The 16356-nt window shown below is 39.6% G+C and overlaps 1 protein-coding gene across 12 annotated transcripts in view; it reads left to right on the forward strand.

Moving 5' to 3' along the window:
• Window positions 1-16356, forward strand: part of Ip6k1 (inositol hexakisphosphate kinase 1) — a 66958-nt gene that overhangs the window by 37855 nt on the left and 12747 nt on the right. For 6 of the 12 annotated variants that reach the window (XM_058574892.1, XM_058574891.1, XM_046431409.2 and 3 more), the window contains one exon: window positions 11868-12218. The exons of 2 other annotated variants lie outside the window; for them this stretch is intronic. In XM_058574892.1, coding sequence (XP_058430875.1) covers window positions 11996-12218 — 223 coding nt within the window. In that variant the 5' untranslated portion in view covers window positions 11868-11995. Of the gene's footprint in view, window positions 1-11867; window positions 12219-13874; window positions 13899-16356 lie in introns of those variants that run through there. 4 more of the 12 variants (XM_058574897.1, XM_058574896.1, XM_058574898.1 and 1 more) reach the window with 2 other exon arrangements.

Consider the following 16356-nt stretch of genomic DNA (forward strand, 5'->3'; position numbering starts at 1 on the left):
CATATATAATCACAGTTTATTTTCATTTCTTTTACAGAATTACATATCCCATTTATTAGTTTGCAAACCATAAACCATAAAGCCTAAAAGTCATTTTATCTCACCAACAGTTCTTGCTTTGAAAAAGGAAAGCAGCTGGGCATTGTGGCTCATGACTTTAATCCCAGTGATTTGCGAGGCTGAGGTAGGAGGAATGCAAGTTCAAAGCCAGTTTCAGCTACTGGCTCAAAAAAAAAAAAGGGCCAGGGTTGTATCTCAGTCTTTAAGTGTCCCTGTGTTCAATCCCCAACACTAAAAAAGAAAAAGGAAAGGAAAACAAATTAATATACAATTTCAGCAACATTTAGAAACTTCATTTTGCTTGAATAGAGATAATTCATTTTGGAGTTCAGTTGTGTATTCAAGGAGTTGGTTGCAATAATTAGAAAGTCAACCTAACTGCTGTAACTAGTATTTTTGTAATGCAAATTTATTTCCATTTGTTGCAATTTATCAGTGAGAAAAGCCAATAAGCAAGTTCTTTTTGTAATTAATCTCCTTCCTTTTATATGCGATAATTATGTTAAAACGTGGAACCAAAGTGTTTGAAAACCAACAGGAGAAACATTGTACGAAGGTTAGGGAGCTTAAACTAATAGGCACCACGGTAGAAATCTGGAACTCCAGAGGAGTAGACTGACAATTTTAATATAACCTTCTAGTAGTCAAAATAACTAATTGAAACACTTTTCCTTTCTGAATGGGGGAACATCAATCACCAGGATCACTCTTACCTGAGCCATTCTTACTCTAGCATCAACATTTGTAGAAAAAAAATCTGCCCTCCAAACACACCCCCAATAACCCAATCAATAAATGGATAATACAGGCACTTCTCAAAAGAAGAAATACAAATGGGCAACAAGTATATGAAAAAATGTTCAGTGTCTTTAGAAGTCAGGGAAATGCATATCAGAACTACACTGAAATTTCATCTCACTCCATTTAGAATGGCATTCATCAATAATAAAAATAATAGTAAATACCAACAAGGATGTGGGGGAAAAAGGAACACACATATACACCAGTGGTATTGTAAATAAGTACACCCATTATAGAAATCAATATCGTGGTTCCTCAAGCCTGGGAAGAGAACCACCATATGACCCAGCTATACTATGCTTTGGTATTAAGAATTTTAAGTCAGCATAGTATATTATGCTTTGGATATGAGGTGTCCCCCAATAAACTCATGTGATGGACAATGCAGGAATATTCAGAGGTGAAATGATTAGATTATGGGATCCCATGACCTAATCAGTGAACTAATCCATATGATAGGTTAACAATTTTAATCGATTACTAACTGGTAACTCTAGGCAGGTGGGGTGTTGTTGTAACACACAACTAAATTGGTCAGGGTCACTCCAAGTGAATTTTAGGTGATTAAATAAAGACAGACACAGAAAGTACCTTTTTGGGTTCAGTGACTGCTCCTCAGCTATAGCTCCCACAAGGGTGGCAAGGCAGGCTTGAAAGAGAGGGAGCGTGCCTAGAACCTGGGCTTATAGGAGAGAAGCCATTCAGATGAGGCAAGGGGTAGGGTTACCACAAACAAGTGGGTGTAATCCAGCCCCTTGAGTGACGCCTATGCCTGGAGCTTCACCTCTCTTGTCTGAGCAGAGGTAAGGTCCAAATGCATTGCAATGGGTGCAATACTTCTACAGTACCTCTTTACTCAGGACTTAAAGTTGTGTACATAGCTTCTTTCCAGTGCGGCTCCCGACAGAGTATGCCCTTTGTGATTATGTATTTTGTCCTTCTCTCCCCTCTTTGCTTCCTGGCTGCCATGAGCTAAGCAGCTTTCTTCCACCATGCCTACTCTTCTGCCAGAGTAAGGATGCTGGCCAGTCTCAGGCTCAGAGTAATGGAGCCAGCAGACCATGGACTGAGCTTCTGAAACTGTGAGCCCAAATTAAACTTTTCTCTCTCAGTTGTTCTTATCAGGTATTTTGGTCACAGCAAGGACAAGCTGGCTAACACAGGATAGGTACATATCCATATTTATTCACATAGCCAAGTTATGGAACCAACTTAGGTGTCCATCAACAAAAAAATGTGGTATAGCCAGGCATGGTGGCATATGCCTTAATCCCAGTGGCTCTGGAAGCTGAGGCAGGAGGATCGTGAGTTCAAACCCAGCCTTAGCAAAAATGAGGCACTAAGCAACTCCGTACAAAATAGAGCTGGGGATGTGGCTAAGTGGTCGAGTGGCCCGAGTTCAATCCGAAAAGAAAAGAAAAGAAAACATGGTATGTATACACATTGGAGTTTTATTCAGCCATGAAGAAGAATTAAATTATGTCATTTGATGGAAAATGGATGGAACTTGAGAGCATTATGTTAAGCAAAATAAGCCAGACTTCAGAAAGTCAAGGGTGGTTATGCTTTCTCTCATGTGGAAGGCAGGGAGAGAAAAAGGGAAAAAAGAGAGTAGGAGTTCTCATGAAATTAGAAGAGAGATTCAGTTGAGTAGAGGAAAGGGACAGGGGAACGGAGGAGGGGAGCGAATACGGAGATAGTGGGGAATGAAACTGACCAAATTATTTATGTGTATGTATGAATAGATCACAGTGAGTCCCACTATTATGAATAATTATACCAATAAAAATTAATTTAAAACATCTGTCACTCTGCCGGGCACGGTGGCACATACCTGTAATCTCAGCAGTTTGGGAGGCGGAGGCAGGGGATCGTGAGTTCAAAGCCAACCTCAGCAAAAGTGAGGCGCTAAGCAAATCAGTGAGGCCCTGTCTCTAAATAAAATACAAAATAGGGGGCTGGGGTTAGGGTTAGTGTGGCTCAGAGATAGAGCACTCACCTAACACGCGTGAGGCACTGGGTTTGGTCCTCAGCACCACATAAAAATAAAATAAAGATATTGTGTCCACCTATACTAAAAAATAAATATTTAAAAAAATACAAAATAGGATGGGATGTGGCTCAGTAGTTAAGCGCTCCTGGGTTCAATCCCTGGTTTAAAAAAAAAAAGAAAGAAAAGAAAAAAAAGAATATCTGCCACTTCCTCTCCTCAGAAGTCATATCTCTGTTTTATTCCTGAGGCTATTGACTGTGTTGAAGAAAAGGAAGCTATCCCTGAAAACCCCACAAGCGAAGCCCATTGGTTCTTTGGAGCATGGTCCTTTGGTGATGAGGCAGATAAGGATTGAAACCACATCATGTATTTAGTGTGTAGGAGTTATCTACTGGGTGTTATTTTAATTGCAGTATGATTTTACCAAGCACAAGATAATCTATTTTGGCAAACCGAAGCCTAGATTGGTGATATGCTTTTCCTGCCTCCCCTAGGAGATCAGAACCTAATGTGAATGATCCAATAAAAACAGACATGCTAATCAAAACACAGTGGTCTAGGGACTGAGGCTGTAGCTCAGTGGCATAGTGCTTGCCTAGCATGTGTGAGGCACTGGGTTCGATCCTTAGCATCACATAAAAATAAACAAAGGGGCTTGGATTGTGGCTCATTGGTAGAGTGCTTGCCTAGCACGTGCAGGGCCCTTCAGCACCACATATAAATCAATAAAATAAAGGTATTGTGTCCAGCTACAACTAAAAAATAAATATTTTTTTAAAGAGAGAATTTTTAATATTTATTTTTTTAGTTTTCGGCGGACACAACATCTTTGGGTTTTTTTTTTTTTTTTTATGTTGTTTTTTTTGTATGTGGTGCTGAGGATCGAACCCAGGCCGCATGCATACCAGGTGAGCGCGCTACCACTTGAGCCACATCCCCAGCCCTAAAAAATAAATATTAAAAAAAATAAAGGCTTTATGTCCATCTACAGTTACAAAAAAAATTAAAAAACAGTGGTCTAATGGATAAATATTTAATGATACTCTTGATTCATTTCCATTTTTAAGATTTTGATCATTATACAGTTTTAATACTAAATATGGACATGTTTTAGGCTTTACTAGTGGAAACTTTATTTTTTTGGACTGGGAATTAAACCCAGGGATGCTTTACCACTGAGCTACATCTCCAGCTCTTTTTATTTTTTAAATTTTGAGACAGGGTCGCAGAACTTAGGATCTTTAGGGCCTCTCTGAGTTGCTGAGGCTGGCCTTGAACTTGCAGTCCTCTGCCTCAGCCTCCTGAGCCATTGGGATTACAGGTGTTCACTACCATGCATGGCAGAACTTTATTTTTTTAGAAGTAAAAGTTTAAATACTTTTCAGTTCAGTACATGCATAGTACAGACTATTCCACAGAAAAGAAAGACTAAGATTTTTTTCACCAAATACCCAAGTCATCACAGAAATGGTGAAGAGAGAGCAAGTAATCTGAAAGCAGAGCTTAAGATACTGAACATGATTTCCTATGAATGCTGCTCCTGTATTTTTTGTGTGTGTGTGTTTGTGTGTGTGTGTGTGTTTGTTTGTTTGTGGGGAGGGTACCAGGATTGAACTCAGAGGCATTTAACCACTGAGCACGTCCTTAGCCCTTTTTATATTTAGAGACAGGGTCTCTCCAAGTTGCTGAGGCTGTCTTTGAACTCGTGATCCTCCTGCCTCAGTCCCTGAGCTGCTGGGATTACAGGCATGTGTCAGTGTGCCCAGCCTATAGTGACTTCTTTTAATACTCCTTAGTGCCCCAGTGAAGAAAGGAGAAATGTCCTACTTCTGACAATGGAAGAAAGGGGCATCGAGAAGAGAGAATTACAAATTTCGCTTCAGCCCTGAATCTGGACAAGTGCTGCTTCAGATTTGTATGTCTTAAGAAATTGGGCTATAGAAATCAGTTACAGTTGCTGTTCATTTGTCATATGTTTTTCATTTGTCATAACACATGGACATCAGGATGACTGGGGAAAGTATGGGGTCCCTTTGTTTCTGGAAATGTTTTTAAATATAAGATTTTCACCAGTTTTAGAAACTGGGTTAAATCTCAAAAGATCCTAGACACATTTGAGCAGTGAAATTAAAGTGGCTGTTTTGTAAAGTTCAAGCACTACCCTCCTTGACACTCAAGAAACCCTTCTGGCCTGCTCAGAGGAGAAAATTTTATTAATCTTATATAAAAAACAGAGTAAGATAGGTAACATGAGTACACATTACTTGGGACTAATTGTACACAAGAGGGTAGAATTTGGCCATGATTTCTGTAGTGACACAACTCTCAGATTATGGACTCCAGGAAGAAGAAGCACATCAAAACCAAGACTCCAATCTAAAGATTCCCCTCTACCCACAGCTTTTAGCCCTCTTCATTATAGGCATGTCCTCCTATTCTTGTAGTCAGGATTCCCCGTGTGAAGGAAGTATTCAGGAGGCCTGGAAACCCGGAGAGACCCTTGGTTATTATATACCTTCTCCTCATCTGAATTTAATAAATTTTTCCAGTGCTGCTAGGAGATTGGTGGAGGACCAAACAGACTCCCGTCCTTTAGGCTCTGTGCACCATAATGATTTGCATTGGGGATTTGAGTAGCTCTGTTGAACATACTGAAAGAATCTGCTAAGTGTTGTCTAGCCAAATTGATATTTCTGTGCTGGGGAAAATACTGCCTTTCTGAGATTTCTCCAAGGAGTTCTGATATCATATCTTATTACTCAAGTCTTTAGTAATGACAAGGATAAAGTACTTCTTGCCATGTTTGTATCATATTTGGCTATTTGGTCATATTGTGCAGGAAAATGCCCAGGATGGCTGTTGTCATGCTAGGATATTAGTGCTATTGGCCATGTTTCACAACATGATCAGGAACACTGTGACCATGATCTTCATGTTGGCATGGGACCCAAAAAAGCTCAGAGAGCTGATGAGGTTTAAGATATAGAAGGCAGTGGCATCATGGGGAAAGCTCCAGAGCCATTGACAATAATAGGAACATCCATGGTCACTGGAAATATAGTATAGAAGGATCACCGTTGTAACGGGATCGTCTAGAGTCTTCCTAACTGTAGTTAATTCTAGAGAGGGTAGAGGATAAACCTGGCCATCTCTTTTTCTTCTGGTGCTTCTATGGGAGAGAGACTTCCTAGTCTCTCTTGAGTGGAGCTGCAGGTACTTAAAGTTCAGCAGGGGCTGTTGGTGATTGGAGTGCTGTCCAAGGAGGGCTAAGCCAGCTTAAACGTGGGCTCATTTGGGACATAGGCTTTTTTTTTAATATTTATTTTTCAGTTGTATTTGGACACAATACCTTTATTTATTTATTCTTAGGTGGTGCTGAGGATCAAACTCAGGGCCTCGCACATGCTAGGTGAGCACTCTACCACTGAGCCACAAATGCAGCCCTCATTTGGGACATAGGTTTTTTTTTTGTTTTGTTTTGTTTTTTAAAACCCATGACCTCACATGCTAGCCATGTGTTCTACTACTGAGCTGTAGCCCTTCAGCCTGGGGCCCAGATTCTTGCTGAAGGATTTGAAAATATTGCTTATGTAAAGTACTTTTCTCACAGAAAGTTGGGGAAACGTAAACAATCCAATTCTTTTAATATTATTATTATTAGATGTTGATGGAGCTTGATTTTATTCATTTATTTATTTATACATAGTGCTGAGAATTGAACCCAGTGCCTCACACTTGCTAGGCAAGTAGTGTACCACTGAGCCACAAATCCAGGCCCCAACAGGTTCTTGATTTGCCTTTTGCTATCATTCTTCCTTGTCCAGCTTAGCAGTAACACAGGAGGCTGAGGTGGGAGGATCACAAGTTCAAGGACAGCCTGGCCCACTTAGCCAGACCTTTTTCTCAATAGCTCAGTGGTAGAGTGCCTGTGGGTTCAATCTCTAGTACTTGGATAGGGGTGAGGAGGTGGCATAGGAATCAGTCTTTCCCTTTATTCTCTCGTGGTCTTTCTTTTTTTTTTTTTTTAATTTTTTTAAAGTTGTTGATAGATCTTTATTTTATTTATTTATTTTTTAATTTTTTTTTAATATTTAGTTTTTAGTTATTGGCGGACACAACATCTTTGTTTGTATGTGGTGCTGAGGATCGAACCCGGGCCACATGCATGCCAGGCGAGTGCGCTACCGCTTGAGTCACATCCCCAGCCCGATAGATCTTTTTTTATTTTTTAAAATTTATTTATATGTGGTACTGAGAATCAAATCCAGTGCCTCACATGCCAGGCAAGTATGCTATCACTGAGTCATAGCCACAGCCCCCCTCCTGGTCTCTTGACATGGTGTTAAGCTATTAAATTCCTTTCTGTTCCTGTTGTCCTTATGATATTTATATGCCTTAGAAATTACAGAGGAAAGGAAGAGTCTGTCTGCTCCTGTGCCTTAGGTCTGAAACAGATGTCATTCACTGCATGAGTCCCTACTGCCTGATGAGAGGAATAGATGACAGGTTTAATGAAGAAACAGCAAAATGAGGAACTGAAATTGTACTGCAAGAAAAAATACCTTGAGGAATAAGGGAGAATTTCTTTTTTTCTGAGATGTATTAATTACAAAGTGATTTACACAGAAAAAAAAAAGATAACAAATCCTAATATATTTAAATGAATGGTAAATTTGTGAAATATTTACCATATGTAGATTGTTTTATCATACTTGTTTTTCCTCCTGTGATATTTGCAGGGGGCAATGCCTAGTTGTTCCTCCTTTTTAAAATGGAAGAGTTTTTTTTTTAAATTGGTATTAATCTAACAACCACCCTATTACTATTGTTATAACCAAAGATTTTGTGGAATATTATTTACTTGAAATTCATATTGAATTTCAGATAGCAAATGTATAAGAAACACCACTATTTATAAACCACATAGTTAACCTCCTATTTATGCCAAGTAGGAAATAGACTACTATTTGTAGTTTCCCCAGGGAAATTTGTGCCCAGTCTTTGGAGTCATTTACAAACCCCCAAAACCTCCCAAAACACATACTTTTCTTTTTTGTTACGTTTAAATCATGGTCAAAAGAAAACAAACCAGAGTCCCCCATGATTTTAGTTATCTGACATTATTTTTTTTGAATACTTTGTAGCTTTTAAAGAATTCTCAAGTTTTTCTTTATGCTGTGCTTTAATCTGTTTTTATGTAAGTCTAAAAAAGATAGGAAAAGATGGGCATGGTGGCCAGGCCTGTAATCCCAGTGGCTCAGGAGGCTGAGGCAGGTGGATCCCAAGTTCAAAGCCAGCCTCAGCAATTTAGCGAGGCCCTATCTCAAAGAAAGAAAAAAAAAAAAAAAAAATATATATATATATATATATATATATATAAAGGGCTGGGGATGTGGCTCAGTGGTAAAGTGACCCTGGGTTCAATCCCATTGTATAAAAAAAAAAGAAAGAAATCCTTAAGTCCACTGGTATTCTTCCTCATCTGTAGGCTCCTGCTTGTAACTTTCTCCCTTTTCCGTTGTTTAAGTGGGGGGAGGTAGATAAAGGGACGTTGGATTTGATTGGTGCATGCCCTATGGCGTGTGTGGAAGTACCACACTGAAGCTCTTTGTGTGTATAATTAATACATGTCAAAATAATAATGAAGATTCTAGAGCTACATCTTTCATTTTGGGGATGAGGAGGGTATCTTTCTTGTTGTCAGTGAAGGGTTTGTTCTTCAGTTGTTGGAAATTTCAAGTTTCCTTGTCATCAGAAAACACTTATTCACCTGGTGATGTGCAAAATGAATTAGGTGGAGATCTGTGGATGTTGATGGAACTCTTTTTTTGTCCTTTCAGTTAGAATGGTTTTGAAACTAATTGAACTGGCTTAGAGTATAGGGATATTTATTTATTAGGTATTGGGGGATTGAACCGAGGTACACTTAATCACTGAGCTACATCACTAGTCTTTACTTTTTTGGGGGGGTTGGATACTGGGTCTTGAGCCCAGAGGCACTTAACCACTGAGCCATATCCCCAGCACTTTTTTATTTTATTTTATTTTTTTAGTTGTAGTTGGACACAATACCTTTATTCTGTTTGTTTATTTCTTTGTGGTGCTGAGGATCGAACCTGGGGCCTCACTCGTGCGAGGCGAGCGCTCTACCGCTGAGCCACAACCCCAGCACTCCCAGCCCTTTTTTTATATTATATTTAGAGACAGGGTCTTGCTGAGTTGCTGAGGGCCTCACTCAATTGTTGAGGCCAACTTTGAATTCACGCTCTTCCTGCTTCAGCCTCCTGAGTCATTGGAATGTGTGCCACCACGCCCCACATATTTTTTATTTTGATACATGGTCCAGCCTCTAATTTGTCATTGTCTTGACTCAGCCTTCCGAGTCACAGCGTGTGCCACTGTTCACAGTGGGAAATTTATTTTGCTATATAACCAGACTTTTAGTACCTCAGTGATACCAGAGGGGGCCCTCATTTTGGTTTTCTGTTCGGCATATTGGCTTTTTCTTCAAGGTGGTATCTTTTTAGAGTGACAAGGTATCTGCAGTAGTCTCAAACATCACACCTAGGCAGAGCAATATCCAAAGGAAGAATAAGAACAACTCTGTGATGTTTCTATAGGAGCAAGGTAATTTTTCCCAGAAAACCCATGACCAATTTCCCCTCATATCTCATTGAACACGAGGTGCCACATGCCCTTTCCTAAATCAGCCTCTCGTAAGAATGGAGTTACTGTTCAAGATTATTCCTGAGTCTGAATATAGTTCCATGTTTCCTGGATATTTGGCTACCTGAACAAGATTGGGACTCTTAGTGAGAAAGCAGCAGAGAGGAACTTATTTAGGGAACCAACACCAGCATCTAGAGTGCTCTCAGTTAGTGGTTTCCATGGTAGCCCCTGTGGTCACCAGACTTCAGGGACAACTTCTGGTCAGATGAGTCAGAACTCTAGCTGTTTCTGATGTGTCCAAGACTGTGCCCTAGGTGAGTCAAGACCCAGCTCCCTCTGCAGATCCCACAGAGTTAGCAGTGGGCATGTCTTCATTTTATAGGTTAGGAAACTTGGAAAAGTTCACTGACTTACAAAGCTCTACACCCAGTAAGCAGGGCTTCATGGAGGGTGAGACTGTTCTGGGCACTTGTTTTTCTTGCTAGGTTTGTTTAAAAAGTAATTCCAAAACAAAGTTATAAAAAAGTGACAAATTTTTTACTTTTAGGAAAATATTTCAAATACTGAAAAGCTACCCATGGCTTTTTGTGGACATCATATGGAAACAAAGTATCAAAAGTATAGATCTGACTGGAGATTGGACTTCTGCCTCTCAGTTCTGTGGAAAGCAGTGGAAGTTGCCTTGCGTTTCTGAGTCAAGGGAATACCTGTTTCCTTTAACCTTCCTCCTGCCCGGTTCTTCAAGAGACTCTCTTTCCCAGCCATCAGTAACACAAGCTAGGAAAGTTTAGCACTCTTCCTGGTAACCATAGATCCCAGAGAGAAGCTCAGCCACAGAGAAGTCTCTTTTAACCTGACCAGGGCCAGGGCAGGAGCCTGTGAGCAGTACTGACTAGAGTCTACTGTCACAGTGGATGCCTTCAGAGACCCTTACCAGACCTCCCTTAGGGAGCAGGCCCTCTACAATTGCTTCCCCACTTTCTGCTACATCTGCTTTTGGAGTTTCTGTTATTTTTATATTGTGCTTTACTCACTGTTGTGGCTGGAATTATTTAATTCATTCAGACAGATCTTTCTTTCAGCATTTATTATGTGCTAGAAAATGCCTTGTACCCTGGTTGGAATAAAGAAAGAATGGTTTGGTGGTGATGATAGATGAGTAAATGACAGTACAGTGGTGTATTGCTGTGGTGGAGTTAGCACATTGCACCATAGAAACCTGTGTGCACCAGACTTGGGTTTAGAGAGAATGAAGACTGGGAGAGCTCCCTGCAGCAGGGAGATGCTTTGCTCTGAAAAGAGGACTAGAGAGTAGATAATTGGGCTAAAAAATGTGGGAATACAGGTGTGTACCACCACATCTAACTTAGGCAGGCAGCTTTGGATTAAATTCTGTGGTTTGACAGTGATGTTCCTATGTAGCCCATTGTCCATAATTATGAGGTCCAGAAAATAATGTTTTATACTTCCAACTCTACAAATACTTTATTTTTCTCTTTTTATCTTAATCTTTTAGATGTAGTCTTGCTTAGTACATTCCCTAATACTGAAAATACATTCAGTATTAAGGAATCTGGTAATGTTTTAATTTTCTTAAGAGAGAATTGACATTTTTATTTGGGTACAAAATTTTTTTCCCTGTTCCATTGGTTGGTATAAGTGAGACAGAAAAGTGTTAGACATGGTTATAAATTGACAGCCATAGATTTAAGGTAGAAGAAATCTGAAATCTGAATTCCTCTGGGAAAAGAAACTCACTAAATGACTTTTCCTCCTTGCCACCTTTAGTAGAGAAGTTTGGATGCTAATATGACCTAATTCCTTAGGCAAAAACCCTTCTCTTGAGTTAGGAAGAGCCCCTAAACAGAATAAATTTCTATTTGCTTTTTCTAATCCCTTCACCTTTCAGTGAGAAGTAAACTGAGGTAGTTGCTTTCCTGATAGCTGTTTCCTTGACCCTTCTCCTGCTGTACTGTAGCTGTAAAATCAAATCCAAGAAAGTAAGAAGGGATCTAAGGAAAGAAGAGAAGATAGGACTCTGTGCACAGAAAGATAGATGGAGAAGACTAAAGTTGCATTATTCAACAAAAATTTATAACTGCCCTCATGTTCTAGGCAGGGTTGTATATGCTGGGATACACATAGTAGGGAACAAAACAGGCTCTGCTCTCGGGTTGCTCTAAGGACACTGTGACTTGCCAGATATTTTTTTGGTTGTGGCTTTGGTGGTGCTAGGGATCAAACCCAAGGCCTCATATGTGCTAGGTAAGTGCTCTGTCACTGAGCTATATCTCTAGCCTTTGGCAGATGTTTTGATTCCCTTTTCCTGTCTTCTTTTCTGTAGGCTAGAATAATAAGCTGAGTGGACTCTAACCATTGGCCTTCAACTTGCCAGCACCTTGTACCTAGCTGTCCTTTTGTGGCTCATGTGCTGCATCCTCTGCCCTCAGTGTGCAACTGGGCCCCAACGCAATGTGTGTTTGTCAAACCATGGAAGTGGGGCAGTATGGCAAGAACGCAAGTCGGGCCGGAGACCGGGGAGTCCTCCTGGAGCCCTTCATCCACCAGGTGGGAGGACACAGCAGCATGATGCGCTATGACGACCACACTGTGTGCAAGCCCCTCATCTCCCGGGAACAGCGCTTCTATGAGTCCCTCCCTCCTGAAATGAAGGAGTTCACCCCTGAATACAAAGGTCAGTCAATGGCCATTTTTGTGAGAGTAGCAGCTGTGGCCTTATAAACTCAGTTGTCTGTTTTGTTTACCATGTGATATGATCGTCGTCTTCTGGTGTCAAAGCAGCTAAGTTACTTTAAACAAGGCAAAATTAGAAGCTGAAAGTGTCATAAAGGTCTTTAGACCTTGACAGTTGAACTCACTAATAGGTAAAGCTGAGAAAAAGTCAGCTTAAAGACCCAGTGCTGCCTTCAAGATTTCCTATTTGGAGGTAGATATGGTGGCACATGCATGTAATCCCAGTGACTCAGTGTTAAAGTGCCCCAGGGTTCAACTGCCACTAATAGAAGGGGGAAAAAAAGTTTTTAGATAAGGAAAGAAGCAGACAGAGAAAAAGTCTCTGGCCCTAGAAAAGGACAAATTGATGCTTTCCAGGTTACGGCAGTTGCACAGCTAGCAAGAGGCTCTGTTGATCCTCTGTTGTGCTGGGGGAATGAATTTATGGAAATTTCTGGGACTTGGGAGTCCTTTAACATTTTATGGAAGAAATAATGTTTTAAAATGTGAGTTAATTTTGTAGAAAGAACCTGTGAATACTATACTGGAATGAGTCACTTTATTTTAGCATCTGATCCTTATGCATTTTTATATTTATGCATTTTTATGATCGCCCATTGTAAACTATTTTTTTCTTTTTTCTTTTTTTGATACTGGAGATTGAACTCAGGGGCACTCAACCACAGCCACATCCCCAGTCCTATTTAGAGACAGGATCTCACTGAGGTACTTGGAGCCTCACTTTTGCTGAGGCTGGCTTTGAACTTATGATCCTCCTGCCTCAGCCTTCTGAGCCGCTGGGATTAGAGGCACATGTCTCTGTACCTGACTAAATCTTTTTTTTTTAGGTTCTGTTTTTATAAAATCCCCTTTTCCCCCCACTGGTGTTGGGAATTGAAACAGAGGCCTCATGTCTGCCAGGCAAGTGCTCTACCACTGAGCCCTAGTCCTGTAATTTTCTTTTTGAGGAATTGTCACACTTTTTTTCCACAGTGGTCATACCTTTTTACATTCTTAGTAGCAGTGTATGAGGTTTCCTATTTCTCTATAGCTTTGCCAGCACTGTTCTGTTCTTATTTCTCTTTTCTTAGCTGTCCTAGTGGTTATGAGTGAACTCTGATTAGGCCTATGATTTGCGTTTCCCCAGTGACTGATGTTAATTAAGCATGTTTTTCATGTGCCTGTTGACTATTTGTATAATAAATCTTCTTAGAGAAATGTCTATTCAAGTCCTTTGATCATTTTTTAATTGGGTTGTTTCTTAAAATTTTTTTGGTGGGGGGTTACTGGGAATTGGATCCAGGTCATTCTGCCACTGAGTTATATCTCCATTCCTTTTTGTTTGTTTGTTTGTTTGCTTTTTGAGACAGGATCTTGCTTGATTGTTGAGGCTGATATTGAACTTGCTATCGTCTTTCCTCAGTCTCCCGAATAGCTGGGATTGAAGTCTTCTTAACTACCACACCTGGTGTTTCTTAACTCTTAATTGGCCAAAAGAAGTTTTTAGAATACCCCAAGCTTTTTTTTTTTTTTTTAATCTTAGGGTCTTAACTTGGAATGTTCTTTGTCCACAGCTTCTCCTCATCCTTCAGTCTACCCAGATACTTCTTCCCTGATCATCCTATATTAAGTGTTCTGCTCTGTAAATATTTCCAATTTTCTTTCTTTTTTTTTTTTGGTGGGGGGGATACTTGGGATTGAACCCAGGGGTGCTTAACTGTTGAGTCACATCCCCAGCCCGCCTTTTTTTAAAAATGTATGTTTTAGTTTTTTGTTGTAGTTGGACACAATATCAATTTTTTATTAATTTACTTTTAGTGGTGCTGAGGATCAAATCCAGGGTCTCACATGTGCTAGTCGAGCACTCTACTGCTGAGCCACAACTCCAGCCCCTCCCCAGCCCTTTTTTACATTGTATTTAGAGACAGGTCTTGTTGAGTTGCTTAGGGCCTCACTAAGTTGCTGAGGCTGGCTTTGAACTTGCAATCCTCCTGCCTCAGCTTCCCGAGATGCTGGGATTATAAGTGTGTGCCACTGCACCTGGTTTCACTTAATTTCTTCATAGCACTTAGCAAAATCTGTAATTGTTTTGTCCATGTTTACTCTTTGTTTCTCACATTAGCATATAAGCTCTTTGAAAATATAGACCTTAATTTGTCTTTTACACTAGTAAGCAGAAGACCTAATATCTAGTAGATGCTCAGTGAATACTTGGTAAATGAATGAGACAAATCTTATTTGCATAAATATACAGAATCTTTGACCTTCCCCCTTAGTACAACAAGCAGTAACACTAGATGATTGTGGTTGATATACTAATAAATGAAAATCTGTTGCCAAGATATGGAACATTATTGGTGGGTTTTTTTTCTTTTTTCTTTTTTTTACTTTTTTAAAAGAGAGAGTGTGTGAGAGAGAGGGGGAGAGAGAGAATTTTAATATTTATTTTTTAGTTTTTGGAGGACACAACATCTTTGTTTGTACGTGGTGCTGAGGATTGAACCCGGGCCGCACGCATGCCAGGCGAGCGCGCTACCGCTTGAGCCACATCTCCAGCCCTCTTTTTTCTTTTTCTTTTTTCTTTTTTTGTATCAGGGATTGAACCAAAGGTGCTTAACCACTGAGCCATATCCCAGCCCTTTTTTATTTTGAGACAGGGTCTTACTAGGTTGTGTATAGCCTCTCTAAATTGTTCAAGCTGGCTTCAAACCTGTGATCCTCTTACCTCAGCTTCCTGAGCTGCTGGGATTATAGGCATGTGCCACTGTGCCTGGCTCCTTATTGGTACTTTTTTCTTAGCTTGGTTGAGTTTTAAAACACCTATATTGGGGCTGGGGATGTAGCTTAGTAGAGTGCTTGCTTCTCGTGCACAGGGTTCAGTCCCCAGCACTACAAAAAACAAAAAAACAAAAACTCTATGGCAATAAATAGATGAGCTAGTATTCATACATGTATTTCCTAGCTTTGTCTGCTAAAAGGGCTTAATAGCAATGATACGTCTGTAGCAATCAATATATCTAACTCTATCATCTTGATTTTTCTAATTACCATTTCCACAATTACAAGAAGCGGAGCTTCTTGGTAAAATGATTGGCTTCTAAGTTGAGACAGGAAAAGTAATTCCTGTGATAAAAAGTTTAAAAAAAAATTTTTCAAAAATAATGGAAGTGCATGTCAAAAGTACTTAAAGAGCCAACTTTAAAAGAGTTCCAGTGGCCAACTCAAGAAGAATTTAAACAAAATATTCATAAATCCACGCTAGATAGATAGATGAGTATGAAGGGACTGTTCTTATGGAACTCTAATTCCTTTTAATTAATAAATATAGGAACAATGATGAAAACAAAATGTCCAGTAGGCATACAACACAGTAATAATTGTAGCAAGCAAGAGCCATCATGGATCCTAAAATTACTGGGCTAAAAGTATAGTAAGAAACAGGATATTTAGAGAGTCTCAAAGCATCTACACATAAAATGCTCATAAATTACAACAGGAAAAAAGCTGTATAGTGGAAAAGTCCAACATATATCATCTTAACTAAGTGATCAAAGTTAAATCACCAGTAACAAGACATGGGACCTGGGTTGTATCTCAGTGGTAGATCTCTTGCCTAGCATGTGTCAAGCACTGGGTTCAATTCTCAGCAATGCATATAAATAAATAAAAGGTTCATTGACAGTTAACAACAAGCAAGGCATATACCTCCTGAAATGATGAGGACTCAGGTTGCTGCCCAGAATAAATGGCCTCAATTTAATCATGAGGAAACACAAGATAAACCAAATTCAGGAACATCTTAGAGAAAAACCACTAGTATTCTTCAAAAGTGTTGTGGTCATTAAGGACTGAGGAATATTTCCAGATGGAAGGAGACTAAGGAGAATTAATGTGAAATCCTAGACCATAAACAGAATTAGTGTGAAAACTGCCAAAATTTGAAGATTAGTTAATATCATTATGTCTGTGTAATTTACTGGGTTTTTTTTATTTGTTTGTTTTTAATACTTATTTTTTAGTTTTAGGTGGACACAACAATATCTTTATTTTACATTTATGTGGTACTGAGGATCGAACCCAGTGCCTCGTGCATGTTAGAT

This window comes from Marmota monax, unplaced genomic scaffold (assembly GCF_021218885.2).
Source record: "Marmota monax isolate L192 unplaced genomic scaffold, Marmota_monax_Labrador192_F-V1.1 WCK01_AAM20220418_F8-fsc00022, whole genome shotgun sequence".
Classification (NCBI taxonomy): domain Eukaryota; kingdom Metazoa; phylum Chordata; class Mammalia; order Rodentia; family Sciuridae; genus Marmota; species Marmota monax.